The sequence below is a fragment of the Oncorhynchus nerka genome, linkage group LG19 (genome assembly GCF_034236695.1).
Source record: "Oncorhynchus nerka isolate Pitt River linkage group LG19, Oner_Uvic_2.0, whole genome shotgun sequence".
NCBI lineage: Eukaryota > Metazoa > Chordata > Actinopteri > Salmoniformes > Salmonidae > Oncorhynchus > Oncorhynchus nerka.
This window is the reverse complement of record NC_088414.1, coordinates 21,321,091-21,345,323: the sequence shown is the minus strand read 5'-3', so window position 1 is coordinate 21,345,323 and position 24,233 is coordinate 21,321,091. Positions and strand designations below refer to the sequence as shown.

Sequence of the window (24,233 nt, the reverse complement as noted above, 5' to 3'; positions counted from 1 at the left end):
GTGACAAGTAAGGTGGGGGTGATATGATCCTTGACTAGCCTCCTCAAAGCACTTCGGGGTGGTAGTAATTTAGTTCAGGAACAATGGTTGCCATCTTGAAGCATGTGGGGACAACAGCATACTGGTCAGCCTCTGGATTCAGTTACAATGCCCTGGGTGGTTTCGGTCAAAGGATCTGCTTTTGGAAAATCGTATTGCTGGTCGTTGATGTCGCTCTGATATCCAATAGTTCTTCCCGGCTGTATATAATAACACATACTGTTTTCTGGGCTAACAATGTAAGAAATAATACATTAAAAATTAAATACTGCTAAGTTTCCTAAGGACTAGAAGCAAGGTGACCCATCCCTTTCGGCGCCATCTGGAGACATCACAACTAACACATATGGGATCATATAGTAATAAAAAAATATTTTATATTTCAGGTTCATTAAAGTAGCCACCCTTTGCCTTGATGACAGCTTTGTACACTCTTGGCATTCTCTCAATCAGCTTCATGAGGTAGTCATCTGGAAAGCATTTTCAATTAACATGTGTGCCTTGTTAAAAGTTCATTTGTGAAATGTAATTCCTTAATGCGTTGGAGCCAATCAGTTGTGTTGTGACAAGGTAGGGGTGGTATACAGAGTAGCCCTATTTGGTAACATACCAAGTCTATATTATGGCTTGTACAGCTCAAATAAGCAAAGAGAAAGGACAGTCAGTCAATGCGGAACATTTTCAGTGCAGTCACAAAAACCATCAAGCACTATGATGAAACTGGCTCTCATGAGTGCCGGCACAGGAAAGGAAGACCCAGACTAACCTCCGTTGCAGAAGATAAGTTCATTAGAGTTAACTGCACCTCAGATTGCAAACCAAATAAATGCTTCACAGAGTTCAAGTAATACACACATCTCAACATCAACTGTTCAGAGGTGATTGCGTGAATCAGGCCTTCATTGTCAAATTGGTGTAAAGAAACCACTACTAAAGGACACCAATAAGAAGAAGAGACATGTTTGGGCCAAGAAACATGAGCAATGGACATTAGACTGTCAAAATCTGTCCTTTGGTCTGATGAGTCCAAATGGTAGGTTTTTGGTTCCAAACACTGTGTCTTTGTGAGATGCAGAGTAACTTCCACTGTGAAGCATGGAAGAGGTGTGATGGTGTGGGGGTGCTTTGCTGGTGACACTGTCAGTGATTTATTTAGAATTCAAGGCACACTTAACCAGCATGGCTACCACAGCATTCTGCAGCAATACGCCATCTCATCTGGTTTGCGCTTAGTGGGACTATCATTTGTTTTTCAAGGAAACTGACTCCAAACACACCTCCAGGCTATAAGGGCTATTTGACCAAGCAGGAGAGTGATGGAGTGCTGCATCAGATGACCTGGCCTCCAAAATCACCCGACCTCAACCCAATTAAGAGGGTTTGGGATGAGTTGGACCGTGGAGTGAAGGAAAAACAGCCAACAAGTGCTCAGCATATGTGGGAACTCCTTCAAGACTGTTGGAAAAAGAGCTCCTCATGAAGCTGGTTGAGAGAATGCCAAGAGTGTGCAAAGCTGTCATCAAGGCAAAGGGTGGCCACTTTGAAGAATCTCAAATATATTTTGATTTGTTTAAACTTTTTGGGTTACTACACGGTTCCGTGTGTGTTATTTAATAGTTTTGATGTCTTCACTATTATTCTACAATGTATAAATAAAGAAAAATCATGAAATGAGTTGGTGTGTTCAAACTTTTGACTGGTACTGTATGTAATTTAGATATTAATTAAGCATTTCTAAAAACATGTTTTCACATTGTCAGTATGGGGTATTGAGCATAGATGGGTGAAAAAATATATATATTTTGAATTTAGGGTGTAACAACAATGTGCAATAAATCAAGCATTTTGAATACTTTCTGAAGGCACTGTATGTAATATGAATAGTCTGTTATGAATAGTGAATCTTCGAAGTTGGAAGTGGTGCACTTGGAAGTTCCACTCCGTTCACCTACCAACAAATCTTAAGAGAGTTTTCAAAAACACAGTATTTTCAGCGTCCTCTAACAACAGGTAACATTGTCTATTGCTTGCACTGCATCACTTGGCTCCCACGTTTCAGAGCCCTGGTTCTGGTGCATTTTAATTGGATTTGTTCAGTATTGCTGGTATGAGAGGAGGTCCTCTCAAGCATCATTGATGAATTTCATCTAATCCACCCAGATTAGTAGATTGGATCTAATAATGGATGTCAACATGTAAACTCTGTATTTTATTTTGACCATTGCTTCAGGGCTCCCTCTCCATGGGTGCTAATATGGTTATATTTTCTCAAGGCCAAAAATGTATTTCTGACTCATACTGGCATTTCGTTAGAGTTTTTCCCAAATAGTGAAGTAAATAGTTTCTACTGTTATGTGTTCAGCTTTGTGGTGAGAGCATATTACATACAGATTGTTTCCTCACAATGTTGGAACCTGTTTCCTTGGAAACTAATATACCTCATTTATTTATTTAATGCAGTTCGAAAGATGGGACTTTAAATGGAGTTAAGTACATTACCTGTTTTGAAACAAGAAGGGAATAGCAGAAATAGATGTTTTTGAGGCATCTTTAAATACAGCACTGCTACACGATCCAAAGTGTTTTCCGTTAAAAAAACAATTCTGATCCATTTTTCCCTATAACTAGCAATGGATTTTTTGTCATTAATGGCTTTATTCACAACATAACATATGGGACTTCTACTGGTACATTGAAATGCCATCTGCTCTCTGTCCTCAGTACCCAAACAACACATCACCGTTTAAACAACAGACATCGTATATATCAGTGCCACTTTGGGCTAGAATTATCTGCAGGGCTGAAGCTCTGCTGGTTTTGTAATTGAACTCAAGTTCCTTCAAGCATAGTAATACCACGAGAGCGAAAGAGAAAAAGGAAAGTGAGATATAGAGGAGAGAGAAAGTACAAGACAACAAGAGAGATCTTTGAAGAGAAAGGACCTTGAAGTGATTACCATGTTTACCAATGCCAGCCATAATTATTAATGATTAGAACCTGTTGATATACAACATAAGTGCTGTTGAGCCAAACCTTGTTTTGCACCAGGGCTTATTAAAAGCCGTAGGGACATGTACACTCAGATACAAGTCCAGGGAAACATCAACACCGGTGCAGTGCACACCGTGCTAGTGGCACGACAGGGAAGTGAGTAGCAGCTCCTGATAGTGGGACAGGGAAATGATTGGAAGAGGCCACTTTAATAGGTCATCCCCACTGCTGCTAGAAACAAATTTTACAAAACATCAAGAAGCAACCGCACGGACGGCCCTGGGAGTCTGCTTATGTGTGACTGTTCCTGGCTTGGTCATTCTCTCTCATATTGATTTATTTTATATAAGTGAGGAGATGTGCTTTGAATAGAGAGTGACCAACTCACTGTATTACTCAGTATTAGCTTGAGATAAAGATTAAATTCCTTTTGTACTAACTGCAGTCCAGTCAACCTTTATTTGAAACAATTTTTTTAACAAAGTCTGGAGAAGGGCTGGGGAGTAAAACCATATTTTACTACATGCACAGACCAGCTTGGATTTGTACTTTACCTTACATAACAATATTTCAGTGTTTGGTTTGTTAAATGTAATAATGATGAAAATCATCCGTTCTTACCCGCCAGTAAGGGACTGCTAACAGTTGAGAGCTGCTAATTTGCTAGCAAGAACTTCAGGTGCGCACATGTAAATGTTTTTGTCATGAATAGTGCCTGTGAGGCTGTGCTGCCGATGGTGCGCACATGTAAATGTTTTTGTCATGAATAGTGCCTGTGAGGCTGTGCTGCCGATGGTGAGCACATGTAAATGTTTTTGTCATGAATAGTGCCTGTGAGGCTGTGCTGCCGATGGTGAGCACATGTAAATGTTTTTGTCATGAATAGTGCCTGTGAGGCTGTGCTGCCGATGGTGCGCACATGTAAATGTTTTTGTCATGAATAGTGCCTGTGAGGCTGTGCTGCCGATGGTGCGCACATGTACTTTTTTGCCATGCATCTTGTCTGTGCTGCAGTGAAGGTACCTTGTGGTGAAAGTAAGAACTGCCATTGAATCCATTGAAAATACTTTAAAATAATAATTATTCTTATAAATGAAAAGTGACTTTCACGAAATACAAAGACAAAACAAATGGGGTACAGTGTGGAAATGATAACAAATGAGTGAAGGAAATGCAGAAATTGATTTTTGGTTGAAGTTTGATTTAACAGTATTACACAGATGAGAGAGTCCCATTAAAACATAAAATAATGTTATACTGTCAAAAATGTGAAATTATATTTGGGGCATATCGCCCAGCTCTAAGAAGAAGAATGTTTCATGCACATAACGATTCATGCACATTGCAGAAGCAGAAGGCTGTGTGTTCTGATTTTGGACGGTCAGATAGCTAGGAACAGTTGCGCTCCACTTGTTATACAGGATGTGACATGAGAGGACGGAATGATTGCATTATTCAAATACTATGTTTATAGATTGAGATTCCATTTTGCAGTGCATCTGTAAATGATTGTAGTAGTTGTGCCTCTGTGTTCTATAGCATTATGCACCATATGGTGCTTCAAAGTAATGTGCTATCCTGCTAGAAAGTGAATAAGGAGGTAAGCAGTGGAAGACTGTGAGTGACTGAAGTCAAGTAGGGATATTTGCTCTCCTGCTGTGACTACATTACATTTACATTACATTTAAGTCATTTAGCAGACGCTCTTATCCAGAGCGACTTACAAATTGGTGCATTCACCTTATGACCTCCAGTGGAACAGTAGTGCATCTAAATCTTTTCAGGGGGAGGGGGGGTGAGAGGGATTACTTTATCCTATCCTAGGTATTCCTTAAAGAGGTGGGGTTTCAGGTGTCTCCGGAAGGTGGTGATTGACTCCGCTGTCCTGGCGTCGTGAGGGAGTTTGTTCCACCATTGGGGGGCCAGAGCAGCGAACAGTTTTGACTGGGCTGAGCGGGAACTGTACTTCCTCAGTGGTAGGGAGGCGAGCAGGCCAGAGGTGGATGAACGCAGTGCCCTTGTTTGGGTGTAGGGCCTGATCAGAGCCTGGAGGTACTGAGGTGCCGTTCCCCTCACAGCTCCGTAGGCAAGCACCATGGTCTTGTAGCGGATGCGAGCTTCAACTGGAAGCCAGTGGAGGGAGCGGAGGAGCGGGGTGACGTGAGAGAACTTGGGAAGGTTGAACACCAGACGGGCTGCGTTTCTGGATGAGTTGTAGGGGTTTAATGGCACAGGCAGGGAGCCCAGCCAACAGCGAGTTGCAGTAATCCAGACGGGAGATGACAAGTGCCTGGATTAGGACCTGCGCCGCTTCCTGTGTGAGGCAGGGTCGTACTCTGCGGATGTTGTAGAGCATGAACCTACAGGAACGGGCCACCGCCTTGATGTTAGTTGAGAACGACAGGGTGTTGTCCAGGATCACGCCAAGGTTCTTAGCGCTCTGGGAGGAGGACACAATGGAGTTGTCAACCGTGATGGCGAGATCATGGAACGGGCAGTCCTTCCCGGGAGGAAGAGCAGCTCCGTCTTGCCGAGGTTCAGCTTGAGGTGGTGATCCGTCATCCACACGGATATGTCTGCCAGACATGCAGAGATGCGATTCGCCACCTGGTCATCAGAAGGGGGAAAGGAGAAGATTAATTGTGTGTCGTCTGCATAGCAATGATAGGAGAGACCATGTGAGGTTATGACAGAGCCAAGTGACTTGGTGTATAGCGAGAATAGGAGAGGGCCTAGAACAGAGCCCTGGGGGACACCAGTGGTGAGAGCACGTGGTGTGGAGACGGATTCTCGCCACGCCACCTGGTAGGAGCGACCTGTCAGGTAGGACGCAATCCAGCGTGGGCCGCGCCGGAGATGCCCAACTCGGAGAGGGTGGAGAGGAGGATCTGATGGTTCACAGTATCGAAGGCAGCCGATAGGTCTAGAAGGATGAGAGCAGAGGAGAGAGAGTTAGCTTTAGCAGTGCGGAGCGCCTCCGTGATACAGAGAAGAGCAGTCTCAGTTGAATGACTAGTCTTGAAACCTGACTGATTTGGATCAAGAAGGTCATTCTGAGAGAGATAGCGGGAGAGCTGGCCAAGGACGGCACGTTCAAGAGTTTTGGAGAGAAAAGAAAGAAGGGATACTGGTCTGTAGTTGTTGACATCGGAGGGATCGAGTGTAGGTTTTTTCAGAAGGGGTGCAACTCTCGCTCTCTTGAAGACGGAAGGGACGTAGCCAGCGGTCAGGGATGAGTTGATGAGCGAGGTGAGGTAAGGGAGGAGGTCTCCGGAAATGGTCTGGAGAAGAGAGGAGGGGATAGGGTCAAGCGGGCAGGTTGTAGGGCGGCCGGCCGTCACAAGACGCGAGATTTCATCTGGAGAGAGAGGGAGAAAGAGGTCAGAGCACAGGGTAGGGCAGTGTGAGCAGAACCAGCGGTGTCGTTTGACTTAGCAAACGAGGATCGGATGTCGTCGACCTTCTTTTCAAAATGGTTGACGAAGTCATCTGCAGAGAGGGAGGGGGGGAGGGGAGGAGGATTCAGGAGGGAGGAGAAGGTTGCAAAGAGCTTCCTAGGGTTAGAGGCAGATGCTTGGAATTTAGAGTGGTAGAAAGTGGCTTTAGCAGCAGAGAGAGAAGAGGAAAATGTAGAGAGGAGGGAGTGAAAGGATGTCAGGTCCGCAGGGAGGCGAGTTTTCCTCCATTTCCGCTCGGCTGCCCGGAGCCCTGTTCTGTGAGCTCGCAATGAGTCGTCGAGCCACGGAGCGGGAGGGGAGGACCGAGCCGGCCTGGAGGATAGGGGACATAGAGAGTCAAAGGATGCAGAAAGGGAGGAGAGGAGGGTTGAGGAGGCAGAATCAGGAGATAGGTTGGAGAAGGTTTGAGCAGAGGGAAGAGATGATAGGATGGAAGAGGAGAGAGTAGCGGGGGAGAGAGAGCGAAGGTTGGGACGGCGCGATACCATCCGAGTAGGGGCAGTGTGGGAAGTGTTGGATGAGAGCGAGAGGGAAAAGGATACAAGGTAGTGGTCGGAGACTTGGAGGGGAGTTGCAACGAGGTTAGTGGAAGAACAGCATCTAGTAAAGATGAGGTCGAGCGTATTTCCTGCCTTGTGAGTAGGGGGAAGGTGAGAGGGTGAGGTCAAAAGAGGAGAGGAGTGGAAAGAAGGAGGCAGAGAGGAATGAGTCAAAGGTAGGCGTGGGGAGGTTAAAGTCGCCCAGAACTGTGAGAGGTGAGCCGTCCTCAGGAAAGGAGCTTATCAAGGCATCAAGCTCATTGATGAACTCTCCGAGGGAACCTGGAGGGCGATAGATGATAAGGATGTTAAGCTTGAAAGGGCTGGTAACTGTGACAGCATGGAATTCAAAGGAGGCGATAGACAGATGGGTAAGGGGAGAAAGAGAGAATGACCACTTGGGAGAGATGAGGATCCCGGTGCCACCACCCCGCTGACCAGAAGCTCTCGGGGTGTGCGAGAACACGTGGGCAGACGAAGAGAGAGCAGTAGGAGTAGCAGTGTTGTCTGTGGTGATCCATGTTTCCGTCAGTGCCAAGAAGTCGAGGGACTGGAGGGAGACATAGGCGGAGATGAACTCTGCCTTGTTGGCCGCAGATCGGCAGTTCCAGAGGCTACCGGAGACCTGGAACTCCACGTGGGTCGTGCGCGCTGGGACCACCAGATTAGGGTGGCCGCGGCCACGCGGTGTGGGAGAGCGTTTGTATGGTCTGTGCAGAGAGGAGAGAACAGGGATAGACAGACACATAGTTGACAGGCTACACAAGAGGCTACGCTAATGCAAAGGAGATTGGAATGACAAGTGGACTACACGTCACGAGTGTTCAGAGAGTTAAGCTTACGTAGCAAGAATCTTATTGACTAAAATGATTAAAATGATACAGTACTGCTGAAGTAGGCTAGCTGGCAGAGGCTGCGTTGTTGACTAAGTAGGCTAGTTGGCATTGGCTGCGTTGTTGACACTACACTAATCAAGTCGTTCCGTTGAGTGTAATAGTTTCTACTGTGCTGCTATTCGGGGCTAGCTGGCTAGCTAGCAGTGTTGATTACGTTACGTTGCGTTAAAAGAACGACAATAGCTGGCTAACTAACCTAGGAAATCGCTCTAGACTACACATTATCTTTGATACAAAGACGGCTACGATCAAACAAATCAAGCCGTTGTACTGTAATGAAATGAAATGAAAAATGTGATACTACCTGTGGAGCGAAGCGAAATGCGACCGGATTGTTGAGTGCAGAAGTTCTGTTCGGTAGACGTTGGCTAGCTGTTGGCTAGCTAGCAGAGTCTCCTATGTTAAGGACGACATAAAACTACACACTCTAAACTACACAATTATCTTGGGTACGAAGACAGCAAAGACAACTATGTAGCTAGCTAACACTACACTAATCAAGTCGTTCAGTTGAGTGTAATAGTTGTGCTGCTAATCGGTAGACGGTGGACTAGCTAACGGTGGACGTTAGCTAGCTGGCTAGCTGCAGGGCAGTGTAGACTGCGTTAGGACGACGAAATACGATAATTACGCAATTATCTATGATACAAAGACGGCTGTGTAGCTAGCTAAGAAGAAATTGCTAAGATTAGACAAATCAAACCGTTGTACTATAATGAAATGTAATGAAATGTAATGAAATGTAATACTACCTGCGGACCGAGTGCAGATGCGACCGCTCGCTCCAACCCGGACACAGGGTTGACTAGATACGGTCAAAAATAATTCATTTTCAAGTTTGTGTTGTCACGTGCACAAGTATACTGAAATGCCTTCCTTGCTTGCTTATTCCCATCAATGCAGTAATCAATATCAGTAGTACCATCAAAAATACATCAACAAATAAAGTAGAACAAAAACACAATAAATATAATTAATAATTATAAAGTATGTCAGTTTGATTTATAATGACTTGATGTTGTTCCAGTTCTATCAACCACCAGTAAGGTACTACTATCAATCAAATTCAATCAAATGTATTTATAAAGCCCATCTTACACCAGCCGATGTCACAAAGTGCTGTACAGAAACCCAGCCTAAAATCCCAAACAGCAAGCAATGCAGGTGTAGAAGCACGGTGGCTAGGAAAAACTCCCTAGAAAGGCCAGAACCTAGGAAGGAACCTAGAGAGGAACCAGGTTATGAGGCGTGGCCAGTCCTCTTCTGGCTGTGCCGGGTGGAGATTATAACAGAACATGGCCAAGATGTTCAAATGTTCATAGATGACCAGCAGGGCTAAATAATAATAATAATCACAGTGGTTGTCGAGAGTGCAACAGGTCAGCACCTCAGGAGTAAATGTCAGTTGGCTTTTCATAGCCAATAATTCAGAGTATCTCTACCGCTCCTGCTGTCTCTAGAGAGTTGAAAACAGGAAAACTCTCACATAGATTTTTGTTTGTTTGTCTTTATTTAACCAAGCAAGTCAGTTAAGAACAAATTCTAATTTTCAATGACAGTCGGAAAGATAGGTAGGAGCAAGCCCATGTAATGCTTTGTAAGTTAGTAGTAAATTCTTGAAATCAGTCCTTGCCTTAACAGGAAGCCAGTGTAGAGAGGCTGGCAGTGGAGTAATATGATACATTTTTGGGGTTCTAGTCAAGATTCTAGTAGCCGTGTTTAGCATTAACTGAAGTTTATTTTAGTGCTTTATTTAGTGCTTTACTACTACTACTACTACTACTACTGTTGGAGCTAGAAACATAAGCATTTTGTTGCACCCGCAATAGCATCTGTTGCACCCGCAATAGCATCTGTTGCATCCGCAATAGCATCTGCTAAACGTGTGTATTTGATTAGATTTTATTTACTACTGCTACTAGTAGTACTACTGCTACTAATAGTACTACAATTACTACAACAACTATTCTTATGAAATTACTCTGTATGAATAAATCAGCTATTTACATTTTTACTAGCTATATTATTTGATTGTACTTTTGGGTGCAAACACCTCTTGGCTCAGCCTCGAGTCATATCAGTAGCATTGGGCCTATAAGTGTCACGTTCTGACCTTTTATTTCCTTTGTTTTGTATTTATTTAGTATGGTCAGGGCGTGAGTTGGGGTGGGCAGTCTTTGTTTTTCTATGATTTGGGGATTTGTATGTTTCGGCCTAGTATGATTCTCAATCAGAGGCAGGTGTCATTAGTTGTCTCTGATTGAGAATCATACTTAGGTAGCCTGGGTTGCACTGTTTGTTTGTGGGTGATTGTCTATGTTGATTGCTTGTGTCAGCACAGTTCTCATTAGCTTCACGGTCGTTATTTCATTTATTGTTTTTGTATAGTGCGTTTCAGTGTTCAGTGTTTTCTTTATTAAAATTCATGATGAACACATACCACGCCGTATTTTGGTCCTCCGATCCTTCTCGCCTCTCCTCTTCAGATGAAGAGGAGGACGTCCGTGACAGTCTCTCTCGCTCTCCCTCGCATTAAAATGCTCAAGCCATTTCTATGATATTACTAAGATCACTCAAAGGCAACCAAAATTAAACTTCTCAAACTCAGAGTCATACAGCTTTTAGCGTGAAACAAGCTATTTGAATTATGAAGTGTAATATTACAAAAAAAATATTCCTTTATTGTATAATTGCCTGAATTCACACAAAATCCATATATTTGGATTATGTGTGAACTGGCCTCTGAATTTCATACATAATAATTTTCTTTCTGACGCCCTTCTGTTTGTTTGTGTTTGAAGCCATTATGTTTAATATGTATCTGTCCTTCCCAGAGGGACCCCTTCTGTTCAACAAAGGTCTGCTTTGACTCAACATGGTGGTGTGATCATAGGAAGCCTAGGGAAACAGTTGCTGTGTGAAGGGAGAATAAATCTAGATGAGGAAAATGGGACACCCTCTGGATATTGTTCATAGAGAAGAAGATGTACAGCCAACTGTTGAAAGATTGTAACTGAGATGGAGATATTGGTCTTAATGTTTTAGATCATGGCATAGTCCTCAATGCCTTTTACACGGATGCTCATAACATACCCTTTGAAATAAAAACTTTGTACAAATATTTCTAATTTGACCAATTTCCTGAACAATGGCAATATTGTATTATTGTGCCAATTGTATTTCACAGCACAATGGGGAAGTTATGAAACACTAAAATAAGAATTTAACACTTAAAGAAAATGTGCTTTTATATTAAATTTGTAGTATTAATGCTGTCTTGAACTTGTTACAGTGCAGCTCACGCTAATTATGCTCAGTCAGTTTAGCATGCTTTCATTTCCTCAACAACATCAAGGCTGTTTTGAATAAAATGTCTTGTGATTTTGAAGAGCGTGTGCTTGATGCTATCTCAGAACAGGCTGTCAGAGTCCCTAGACTGCAATTTGGGGAATCAGGCCTTCTCCCGACTGCTAAGCTGTGTGCACAGCTGCACATGAAAGCCCATACAGAGCCACAGTCTTCCCTCAGTGAAGACTCAGTGAGACTGGGAGAGATAGAACAATAGAAGAAAAAAGATGTTTAATTTCACAGGAACCAGATCACATATCCTCTGGCTATCTGACTGAACACCAGAGTATGTTTTAATCGCACTATGATGTGTTTGATAGCACTTCCCATGCTGCCGTTCTTTCTCCCTCTTTCTCTTCATCCACTTTTAGTTCCCCCGTCTTGTTATCCCTTGCACTCTATTTCTCCTCTCCCTCTCTTCCTCTCCACACACCCATTCTCCTTTTATTTGCCTTCTCCCAAAGAACTGGGCTCTCTGTTCTTATGTACTCTGGAAGCAGTTCCACTCTGTGTATGTGTAGGCTGTTAAAAATAAAGTATTAATCTCCAGACTGGGTTTCAAACCGAGTTGCTAAGCCCCTTGATGTCTGTCTTGATGTGCAGCTGTTTCACTCTAATCATTCATTAAGGCAGAGAGTGGCTAGCTCCGCCTAGATTTTTTAACAAACAAATATTCCACTAAAACACAAGCTAGCTTGAGGATAGCTGTGGTGGGGCATTTTAAGTATGGATGAAGTCTGTGTCAGAAGAAACGCTGACAGCTTAGTTGAATCATATGAGCACATTCCCTTCCATCACACCTCAGCACATTGTATAATAATAACTTTTCACAAAACTTTTGGCTCCTTATAAGAGCTCTTATAAAGGCTTACATAACTACATTCATAATTATTGGTGGAAAGTGCTGTTGAAGAGATATATTATCAGTGTCTTGGAAAAACCTTGTACAGTATCTCCAAGAAGTCAACTTTTCATAAATTGAACATAAATTGAACATAAAAGACAAAAATTGACATACAAGGTTATTCCAGGACGCTGAATATGTTACATAAGGCAGGACGCCTTATTGTTTTGTTTTCCAAATGAGTTTATTTTAATCTAGTTTCATCCCTTGAAATAATTGGATTTGCAATATGCATCCCATTGTTCTCATTCAGTGGCATGTGTGTGTACTTTGGAGGCTTCTTGGTATGTTAACTGGCACATGCCCAAGGTGTTTTTCACTTGTTTATTTGTTTGTGTCTCTTAATTGCCACTGCGATATGAGTGCCACACACAAAGCGCTAGAAAGTGTGGTTTGTTAGCACAGCGTGGCACCTATCTTCCTGTCACACAGTCTGTTCTCCTGTACACGTTTTTCCTCCCTGGGTGCTCAATTCCCCACGGCCCTGTTCCAAAGAAGACACTTTTGTTCCTATTCTATGAAAAACACATGTCCCACAGGGGTTCCTTATCCTCACGCTCACCCCACAGTGGGCATGTGGAGTTCAATACCCATGCTTGGTTAAGCAGCCAGAGGTGGTCCCAGCATCCAAACATGTAGCTACTGCCGGTCAAGCTAACATGTTTTCCCAGTGGAAAATATCAATGTATTTTTTCACACATTCTGTTTTTCATTATATTTTTTTCATACGGAGAAGCTGAGGTGGTTTGAGTGTTGGCTGACAAGGGACTCGTAATACGGCACCAGATTTGTCTCAGAGCCAAAGTGAAAGAAAAGAGTTCAAACTTCCAACAACGTTCATAGATAAATGGTGGATCGACCCTTTCTTCATCTCTCGTTTTATTATCTAGCCTAATTTTTCTTATTTATTTCTCACTAAAGCTTGATTGGCAGTTTAGTAGTTAGCGCTACAGCACAAAGATTCAGATGACAAAAACATTGTTGAAAGCATCGGCTTTCAGTTTTAACGATGGTTAGGTTTTGCCTCAGCCAATCTCGAACCCATGAAAGTATAAAGGAATTGAAATAGGTAGAGATTGGATGCTGATGATATAAGGTTGCCACAGAAACAACAACAATACCAACTTCTCAATTCAAATGTTGTTAGTTATTGTGACAAGACTGCACAAGGTTATGTCTACTGAATAACTTAACGTCTCCAGCCTTTAAAAAGCACGCTGCGTATTCAGGCAGCGACCAGCGAAATGCGACCATCAATCCTCAGCTTTTTTCCTCACAGGGACATGTTGCAACGTTGTCCGTATTATTTCTCTCCACTCCTAACACATTGTCAGGCAAGGAGAGGTGTTGAAGCCAAAGCGACCTCCCGGCTTGCGGTGCCGCGGTGAGCAAACACACCGTTCTTCTTTCTTCTGCTATAACATTGAGGAGTCAGCTCCTTAATGCACCACTTAATAGTACACAAAGTGGGGCCCTCAACCCCACTTGTAGTCTGTGTGTATGCACACGGACAGACTGAACAGCTGAATCCAGGTGAAAGCTATGATCCCTTTATTGATGTCACGTGCGAAATCCACTTCAATCAGTGTAGACGAAGCATGAGACATTTGAAACATGGAAGGTGTATGTGTGCCATTCAGAGGGTAAATGGGCAACACAAAATATTTAAGTGCCTTTGAACGGGTTATGGTAGTAGGTAGTAGGCTTGAGTGTGCCAGGTTTGAGTGTGTCAAGAACTGCAATGCTGCTGGGGTTTTCACACTCAACAGTGACCTGTGAGTATCAAGAATGGTCCACCACCCAAAGGACATCCAGCCAACTTGACCCAACTGTGAGAAGCATTGGAGTCAACATGGGCCAGCATCCCTGTGGAACGCCTTCACACCTTTTAGATGCCATGCTCCAACGAATTGAGGCTGTTCTGAGGGCAAAATGGGGTGCAAGTCAATATGAAGGTCTTCCTAATGTTTTGGACACTCATTTTATGTGTGTATGTTTTTTTCCCCTCTTTCTCGAGCGGCTGTATGTGACAATGCCAGCGGGCGGTGCCTGTTGGCTTTATTAGCAACTTAATGGATGGAGCATTCCGGCGCTTCAATTAGCCCCGGTGCGCGACATGCCATCAGCCCCTCCCCCCGATGCCTCACAAATGACAGCTTCATACATAGTAAATTGCCATCGCATCAACTTCATGAACATTTTAATTGCAGTGATTGTGCTCGATCGCACTTCCTCGTGAACTGACCCTGCTAAATTGTGTACTCACTCACTTTCCATAGAAGAATGTAAGGCCGGAATGATAGTTTGTCATAACGGTGATTAAGGGGGGAAAAGAATTATGAATAAAGGGCTATTTTCAGAGATCGGTCCTGCCATTGTTTAAAACCACACAGAGAGAAGCCATATTGGTTTCATTAAAATGTAGGACTGTTTTTGTCTCTATATACATTCCACCTCATGGAGAGGTAAAGTGCATTAGGGGATGCAGCATAATTTAAGCCTCTGTTTTGACCTTTGGCCTTATCTCCCCACAAATCCTTCCTGGGGAGTCAGGACGCGGCAGGGGGGCAGGCCAGGCCAAATACATCGAGAATACACCCTTCACATGAATTATGATATCCACTATATGAACTATTGCTCCCTCCCCCCTGCATGCCACATTCACCACTAACTCATCCTCCCCTCTCTCTCTCAACACTCTTCTCACAAAATGACTTTCTCACACGTGATCCAACTGGAAATTGCTGTGTGTGGGTGGATGTGTGTGCGTTTGGCGCAAGTGTGTGGGTGGATGTGTGTGCGTTTGGCGCAAGTGTATGTGTTGTCTGTGTGTGTTTCCTATTGCAAGCAGAGCAGAGGTAGAGAGATGAAAATAGAATAATAACTACATGTTTTAATAGCTGTAGGGTATTTGAGCGTCAGTGAAATCACCAGAAAGCCTAGTGTTAATTTAATAGGAAACCGTAGCAGTAAGACCATCTATAATGTCACTAATGAATACAAAAGTGGAAACATTCCACAGGGGGACCATCTTTATATAGAGATGTGTAGGGCTTCAGTGAACTTTAGAGAATGAAGCTATTTCCTTACGCACATACCATACCATTTCCATACTGATTGGAATTAGAACTCTAGGTGAACCAAGTCTGTCACAGTGATACTGTGCAGCTACAGTAAATAAGACACTGCAATATTGTCACGCTGTCCTATTTTTCAGGTTTTTCTAAACCATCTTTTACTGTTGGTCGTGATTGCTTTTTGTTTTCTAGCGAAAGAATGCAATAAAGAAGGAGCTCAAAACAATATCCCCGTAAGATGTATCTTATTGTGGTGTGTGTTTCTCTGCAGATTGTCGTTGTGGTTGGCTACTCATTGTTTTGCACGGGCAAAGATGGATGCCCTTATTGTCTCTTTTGAAAACTTTGTATCACCTTTGTAGAAATGTTCAAGTTCCCTGACATCACAGAGTCACCTCTTCACTGTTGACGTTGAGACTGGTGTTTTGCGGGTACTATTTAATGTAGCTGCCAGTTAAGGACTTGTGAGGCATCTGTTTCTCAAACTAGACACACTAATGTACTTGTCCACTTGCTCAGTTGTGCACCCGGGGCCTCCCACTTTCCATTCTGGTTAGGACCTTCACATCCGGCTTCTTCACCTGCGGGAACGTCTGAAGAGGAGGGGGGATGCTGAGGAGTATTTCTGTTGTTAATAATGCCCTAAACGTATTGGGTGGACCTGGCTCCTAAATTGGTGGGCATATGCCCTCCCAGGCCCACCCATGGCTGCGCCCCTGCCCAGTCATGTGAAGTCCATAGATTAGGGCCGAATGAATTCATTTCAATTGACTGATTTCCTTCTATGAACAGTAACTCAGTAAAATCTTTGAAATTGTTGAATGTTTCATTTATGTTCAGTATAGATTTAAGAAAGGACAGCCAGCTAGCACTACCATGTTGAAGCCTGCATGGCACTGTGTCTTAGCTCAGTTTAAACACAGAGAGTGCTGATGGCTTCATTATTTGCCGTTACACCTCTAATGACTTTTGAATTTCCCTGTGGGCTGGGCAGCGCGGGCACAGACACCTGTGTGAAGCAGAGTGCTATCAGACAATCAGGCAGCCCCCTGTACCTAAGCTGGCAGGCCCTGGCAGGCCCCCGTGCTCTGCCAGATCTCTGGCCATGGGAAATCATATCCAAACACATTAGGAGACTTTGGATGCGGCTGGACCAAAAAGCCACTATTCGTAATCCCCCTTGTCACTTTCACGCCTGCAGACTCCCACCTGCTCCCCAACACCACAGGCCAGAGGAAAGGCACTAGCATGGCAGCTTTGATGGCTCTGAACAAACTGGTGCTCGTTACACGGTGACACAATCTCACCCAACTACCCAGGCATGCTTTTGTTGTTTGCCTCTAGTATTGCACAAGGGAACCAGTGTCCTTGGGCATTTTCATTTTATATTTACATTTAGCAGATGCTCTTATCCAGAGAGACTTACAGTTAGTGCATTCATCTTAAGATAGCTAGATGGGACATATCTGTCATAGTAAGTACATTTTTCCTCAAAGTAGCTATCAGCAATGTCAGCGCTGATTTAAAAAAAAAAGTCAAGTGGGAGTGTTGATTCAAGAAAGGCATGTTTTTAATCCATTCTTCTATCTATCTCTGTGTGTTTGTGTGCCTCTATTTCAAGTTCCAAGTTTTAAGTCACATGCCCAAGTATAATGAAATGCCTTTCTTGCAAGCTCCAAACCCAACAATTCAGCAATCAATATCAATGTAGCACAAAAATTAAATAAGGTAGAACAAAAACACACAAGAAATAAGAATAAGAAATAGGAACACGAGAAAGTAAGAACCTCACTAAATATACATACAAGAAGCTATTCACAGGTTCAGTTCCAATACCATATTTAGATACTTTTGGTCATGTAGTGTATGTGGACACCTGCTCGTCAAAGATCTCATTCCAAAATCATGGGCAATAATATTGGTCATCCCTTTCCTGCTATAAAAGCCTCCACTCTTCTGGGAAGGCTTTCCACTAGATGTTGGAACATTGCTGCAGGGACTTGCTTCCATTCAGTCAGAAGAGCATTAGTGAGGTTGGGCACTGAAGTTGGCCGATTAGGCCTGACGTTCCAATTCATCCCAAAGGTGTTCGAAAGGGGTTGAGGTCAGCACTCTGTGCAGGCCAGTCAATTTCTTCCACACCGATCTCGACAAACAATTTCTTTATGTACCTCGCTTTGTGCATGGGGGCATTGTCATGCTGAAACAGGAAAGGGCCTTCCCTAAACTGTTGCCACAATGTTGGAAGTCTAGAATCATCTGGAATATCACTGTATGCTGTAGCGTAAATATTTCCCTTCACTGGAAGTAAGGGGCCTAGCCCGAACCATGAAAAACAGCCCCAGACCATTATTTATTCTCCAACAAACTTTACAGTATGCACTATGCATTCGGATTAGAGTTATCCTGGCATCCGCCTAACCCAGATTCGTCCGTCGAACTGCCAGATAGTGAAGCTCTCAACTAACAGTTCTTGTGCTGACGTTACTTCCAGAGGCAGTTTAGAACTCGGTAGTGAGTGTTACAACCAACAACAGACACATTTTACGGGCTAAGCGCTTCAGAACTCGGCGGTCCTATTCTGTGAGCTTGTGTGGCCAACCACCTTGCGGCTTAGCCGTTGTTGGTCCTAGACATTTCTATTTCACAATAACAGCACTTACAGTTGGCCAGGGCAGCTCTAGTAGGGCAGAAATTTGACATCCTATTTAGGTGCCACGTTGAAAGTCACTGAGCTCTTCAGTACGGGCCATTCTACTGCCAATGTTTGTCTATGGAGATCGCATGGCTGTGTGCTCGATTTTATACACCTGTCAGCAATGGGCGTGGCTGAATTAGCTGAATCCACACATTTCAAGAGGTGTCCACATACCTTTGTATATACAGTGCCTTCGGAAAGTATTCAGACCCCTTGACTTTTTCCACATTTTGTTACATTACAGCCTTATTCTAAAATGAATTAAATAGTTTTTCCCCCTCATTACTCTACACACAGTACCCCATAATGACAAAGCTAAAACAGGTTTTTAGAATCTTTTGCACATTTATTAAAACTAAACTGAAATATTTCCTTTACATAAGTATTCAGACCCTTTACTCAGTACTTTGTTGAAGCACCTACAGCATCTATTCTTCTTGGGTATGACTCTACAAGCTTGGCACACCTGTATTTGGGGAGTTTTTCTGCAGATCCTCTCAAACTGTCAGGTTGGATGGGGAGTGTTGCTGCACAGCTATTTTCAGGTCTCTCCAGAGATGTTCATTCGGGTTCTTACTGGGCTCTTACTGGGCCACTCAGAGACTTGTCCTGAAGCCACTCCTGCGTTATTTTGGCTGTGTGCTTAGGGTCATTGTCCTGTTGGAAGGTGAACCTTTCGTCCCAGTCTGAGGTCCTGAGTGCTCTGGAACAGCTTTTCATCAAGGATCTCTTTGCCTCAATTCTGACTAGTCTCAGTCCCTGCCGCTGAAGAATATTGCCACTGCATTATGCTTCCGCCACCATGCTTCACCGTAGGGATGGTGCCAGGTTTCCTCCAGACGTGACGCTTGGCATTCAAGCCAAAGAGTTCAATCTTGGTTTCATCAGACCAGAGTATCTTGTTTCTCATGGTCTGAGAGTCTTAAATGGCCTTTTGGCAAACTCCATGCGGGCTGTCATGTGCCTTTTACTGAGGAGTGGCTTCCATCTGGCCAATCTACCGTAAAGGCCTGATTGGTGGAGTGCTGCAGAGATGGTTGTCCTTTTGGATGGTTCTCCCATCTCCACAGAGGACCTCAAGAGCTCTGTCAGAGTGACCATCGGGTTCTTGGTCATCTCCCTGACCAAGGCCCTTCTACCCCGATCAGTTTGGCCAGGCGGCCAGTATTGGTGGTTCCAAACTTCATCCATTTAGAAATTATGGAGGCCACTGTGTTTTTGAGGATCTTCAATGCTGCAGACATTTATTGGTACCCTTTCCCCAGAGCTGTGCCTTGACACAATCCTGTCTCAGAGCTTTACGGACAATTCCTTCAACCTCATGGCTTGGTTTTTGCTCTGACATGCACTGTCAACTGTGGGACATTATATAGACAGGTGTGTGCCTTTCCAAATTGTGTCCAATCATTTGAATTCACCACAGGTGGACTACATTGAAGTTGTAGAAACATCTCATGATGATCAATGGAAACAGGATGCTCAATTTCGAATCTCATAGCAGAGTGTCTGAATACTAATGTATATTCATATTTATTTTTATACATTTGCAAAAATGTTGTCTGTTTTCGCTTTGTCATTATAGGATATTGTGTGTAGATTGCAGATGATTTAAAAAATATATATTTTAGAATAAGGCTGTAATGTAACAAGGGGTCTTAATACTTTCCAAAGGCATTGTATAGTGTATGTACTGTATAGGGGGTAAGGTGACTAGGCATCAGGATATATTATTGTTATTGTTCAATGTATCGAACCTTGATTATTGTTGTTAATGTTGTAACGTTGACAATATTATGTTAATATTGTAAATCTCCAATGTATGCTTTGGTAATATGTACATTGTTATGTCATGCCAATAAAGCAAATAGAATTGAATTGATAAACAGAGTAGCAGCAGCGCATGATGTAAATGTAAATACATACAAGGGTCAACTATTTATCCCTCTCTCTCTGAACAATGGCCCAAACATCCCAGTATATCTTTTGGAGATGGATTCCACAATGGGATTGAGTTAAGATACACCTTGAATAGATGAATTCCATCTGTACCAGTTGCCCTCAGACCACAGCACAGCAGCAACATATCCAAACAGAAGTCATGTGACTGCACACCAAGGACAGAAGGGACAATATGACTCCTTTTCAATCTCTCTCTTATACTAGTATTATTTCTCTTGCAACAATATGATAGTGCTAGTATAACCTTTGCAGAAGTACAAGGGTCACCACAATAGGAAATTCAGCTAATACAGATTGGGCTATTGTGATAATAACATTATACAGAGCAGACCTTTGCTTTATGATAGATATGTGGACCTTGAAGCATCCCCCCCTCAAAATAACTTCAACACACCTGTATTTGATCACCTTTTCTTTATGTACAACTAACCAAACCTCATATACATCCGAAGTACCGCCAGTGTGTTGTCCATATTAGGACATCCTCAGACACATGTTCAGGCTTTATTCTGATTAGTCTATTGATGACAGTCTTCCTCTTCTCTGTCCATCATAGGGAGGAGGCCATCATGTCCACTTACTTTGAGGCAGTAGATGATCTCCTGGCGTCTTTCGGCCCGGTCCGAGACTGTTCCCAGGACAACGGGGGCTGCAGGAAGAACTTCAAGTGTGTGTCGGACCGCAGAGTCGACTCAACAGGCTGTATGGTGAGTTACTGTCACCTCTTTAAAACCTCTAGATAGAAATGTAGTAAGACATAAACTCAGCAAAAAATGAAATGGCCCTTTTTCAGGACCCTGTCTTTCAAAGATAATTTGTAAAAACCGGTCGTTAAGACACTAACAGCTTACAGACGGTAGGCAATTGAGGTCACAGTTATGAAAACTTAGAACACTAAAGAGGCCTTTCTGCTGACTCTGGGAGAAAAAAAAGAAAGATGTGCAGGGTCCCTGCTAATCTGCGTGAACGTGGCTAGGGCAATAAATTGCAATGTCCGTACTGTGAGACGCCTAAGACAGCACTACAGGGAGACAGAACGGACAGCTGATCGTCCTTGCAGTGGCAGACCACGTGTAACAACACCTGCACAGGATCAGTACCTCCGAACATCACTCCTGTGGGACAGGTACAGGATGGCGGCAACAACAACTGCCCGAGTTACACCAGGAACGCACAATTCCTCCATCATTGCTCAGACTGTCTGCAATAGGCTGAGAGAGGCTGGACTGAGGGGTTGTAGGCCTGTTGTAAGGCAGGTCCTCACCAGACATCACTGGCAACAACGTCGCCTATGGGCAGAAACCCACCGTCGCTAGACCAGACAGGACTGGCAAAAGGTGCTCTTCACTGATGAGTTGCGGTTTTGTCTCAACAGGGGTGATGGTCGGATTCGCGTTTATCGTCGAAGAATGAGCGTTACAAAGAAGTCTATACTCTGGAACGGGATCGATTTGGAGGTGGAGGGTCCATCATGGTCTGGGGCGGTGTGTCACAGCATCATCGGACTGAGCTTGTTGTCATTGCAGGAATCTCAACGCTGTGCGTTACATGGAAGACATCCTTCTCCCTCATGTGGTAGCCTTCCTGTAGGCTCATCCTGAAATGACCCTCCAGCATGACAATGCCACCAGCCATACTGCTCGTTATGTGCGTGATTTCCTGCAAGACAGGAATGTCAGTGTTCTGCCATGGTCATTGAAGAGCCCTGATCTCAATCCCATTGAGCACGTCTGGGACCTGTTGGATCGGAGGGTGAGGGCTAGGGCCAATCTCTCCAGAAATGTCCGGGAACTTGCAGGTGCCTTGGTGGAAGCGTGGGGTAACATCTCACAGCAAGAACTGGCAAATCTGGTGCAGTCCATGAGGAGGAGCTGCACTTCAGTACTTGGCCACACCAGATACTGACTGTTACTTTTGATTTTGACCCCCCTTTGTTCAGGGACACATTATTCCATTTCTGTTAGTCACATGTCTGTGGAACTTGTTCAGTTTATGTCTCAGTTATTGAATCTTGTTATGTTCATACAAATATTTACACATGTTAAGTTTGCTGAAAATAACAGTTGACAGTGAGGACATTTCTTGTTTTGCTGAGTTTCTAATAATAATTTTTGGATAATGAAGTGCAAAATCTAAATGTAATTTCTCACCTTGAGGATTGCAGATTCATAAGCTCCCTTAACATTGAATATTTATGTGATTCAGTTTGACTTTATAGTGAACATGCTTTTAGCAATTGAATGTCTGCTAATTAGCACGTACACATTGATACAGAGCAAAGGTGATAGACGACAGTCGTTTACCACTACTTTCTCAATGTTGTTATTTTCTCCATGATGATTTTGATCTTGGGATATATTTTTTTACATTTGTGATTGGCAAACGTGTGGAGGTTCACAGCACCTGCTTGTTTATGGAAAGGAAGTCAAACACGTGTAAAACCACTTCATCATGATTCTTGAAACACAGCCTCAAATAAAGTGTTTCCCATGAAAGGAAATAAAATGAATGCTCAGTAGTAGATTAATTGCCACACCTATTAAAAGTAACATGCTGACATACTGTAGCCTTCTGTAGGTAACTTATTTGATGTACAGTACGTGTGAAGGAGGTTGGTTGTTGGCGTATTTACAATGGGAGGAGAGATGGGAGAGACAGGAAGGTCCAATGCCAGAGTTTTGATGGGAGTTTGGGCGGGCTCAAGTTTGTGTCCAATTAAATTAATGAGCCAGTTGGGTAGCTATGTGATGTATGGCTTGATCATTAGGGGGTAGGGTTGTAATTTGACTGGCCTGTGGGCTGTTTGTCACAAAAAATGAGAGCCGAACACTGTTACTGCAATTTCCCCATGCATTTTGACTGGGACTGTTAAAATAATTGCTGAATCGAGGGAGATTTTCCCAATAGCCCAACTGTTGCTGTGGTACTCTGAGAGACAGTCTAAACGGGATTGTGCCTGTGATGGATACAGTCCTGAATGAAGAACTCACACAACTATCAGAGATAAAATTGTTTTACCCACATTTCATTTATTGTTTAATATTGCCTTATACCACTCGGAGGTCTTTCTCATGGTGATTCACCAACAATGTGGGCAATTGTGTCCTTATAGTGCAACTTTGTGTTAACCCGTTTCAGCTTACATCACTTTACATGCCTCTGATTAGTAAAGAGAGGGAAAATTACATATTTCTTTAACACCCATATACAATGGGGGCAGCAGGGGGGCAGCGGTAGCCCCAGAGGGTTGCTGGCATCAATATCTCAGGTGCCACCTATTGCCGATGTTCCCTTGAGCAAGGAACTTAACCCACTAAACTGCTCATTGAGCGCTCCACTGCAGCTGCCCTCTGCTCCAGTCTCTCCAACCTAATGTGTGTATGTGTTAGTGCTGAGCAATTCATATTTGTTTTATTAAACAACTAATTGACCGCCATCGGTTCAATAACATTAATTCCATTTCGTTTTTAGTTTTTTTTGTGAGCTCAACACGCCGTTCCTCTAGAGAGAAATAAAATCATTCACAATAGAAATTGGCCATGTTCGAGAGCACCAAATCCATGATGCATTGTGGGTGAATGGTGATTGACTGACTGATCTACAAATAATAATGAGTAGTTATTTATGATCCAAAGTGATTTGTGGATCAGTCAGTTGTTAGTCGTCTGCAATGTCAAATAAGCTCATTAAGTCAAGAACTATGTGAGAAGGTGTGTCACGCCCTGGTCTAAGTATTTTGTGTTTTCTTCATGTATTGGGTCAGGCCAGGGTGTGGCATAGAGTTTTTGTATTGTGGTGTGTTTTGTCTTGGGATTTTGGAATGTGTGTATAGTGGGATTGTAGCTTAGTGGGGTGTTCTAGGAGAGTCTATGGCTGTCTGAAGTGGTTCTCAATCAGAGGCAGGTGTTTACCGTTGTCTCTGATTGGGAACCATATTTAGGCAGCCATATTCTTTGGTTGTATTGTGGGTGATTGTCCTGTGTGTCTTGATGTCCTGGTTAGAGGTTAGTAGACACTTGTATAGGCTGTTTTCGGTTTTCGTTTTGTAGTGTTAGTGTTTTGTTGTGTGTTACGTTTGTTTATTAAAGATGAATCACAATAGACACGCTGCAGTTTGGTCCGACTCTCCTTCACCATTAGAAAGCCGTTACAGAATCACCCACCACAGGACCAAGCAGCGTGTCAACAGGCAGGAGCCACAGGAGAAGCAACCGAGGCAGCAGCAGCAGGAGCAGCAGCAGCTACAGTGGGAGAGATTGCACTACCTGGAGAAATGGACATGGGAGGAGGTACTGGACGGTAAAGGACCCTGGGATCAGCCTGG

The 24,233-nt window shown here is 43.5% G+C and overlaps 1 protein-coding gene across 1 annotated transcript in view; it reads left to right on the top strand.

Annotated features, from left to right (window-relative positions):
* Positions 1-24,233, top strand: part of LOC115101181 (astrotactin-2-like) — a 527,175-nt gene that overhangs the window by 250,951 nt on the left and 251,991 nt on the right. Inside the window, exon 11 of the mRNA XM_029620468.2 lies at positions 20,466-20,616. Within this exon, the coding sequence (XP_029476328.1) occupies positions 20,466-20,616 (151 nt within the window). The remainder of the gene's footprint in view (positions 1-20,465; positions 20,617-24,233) is intronic.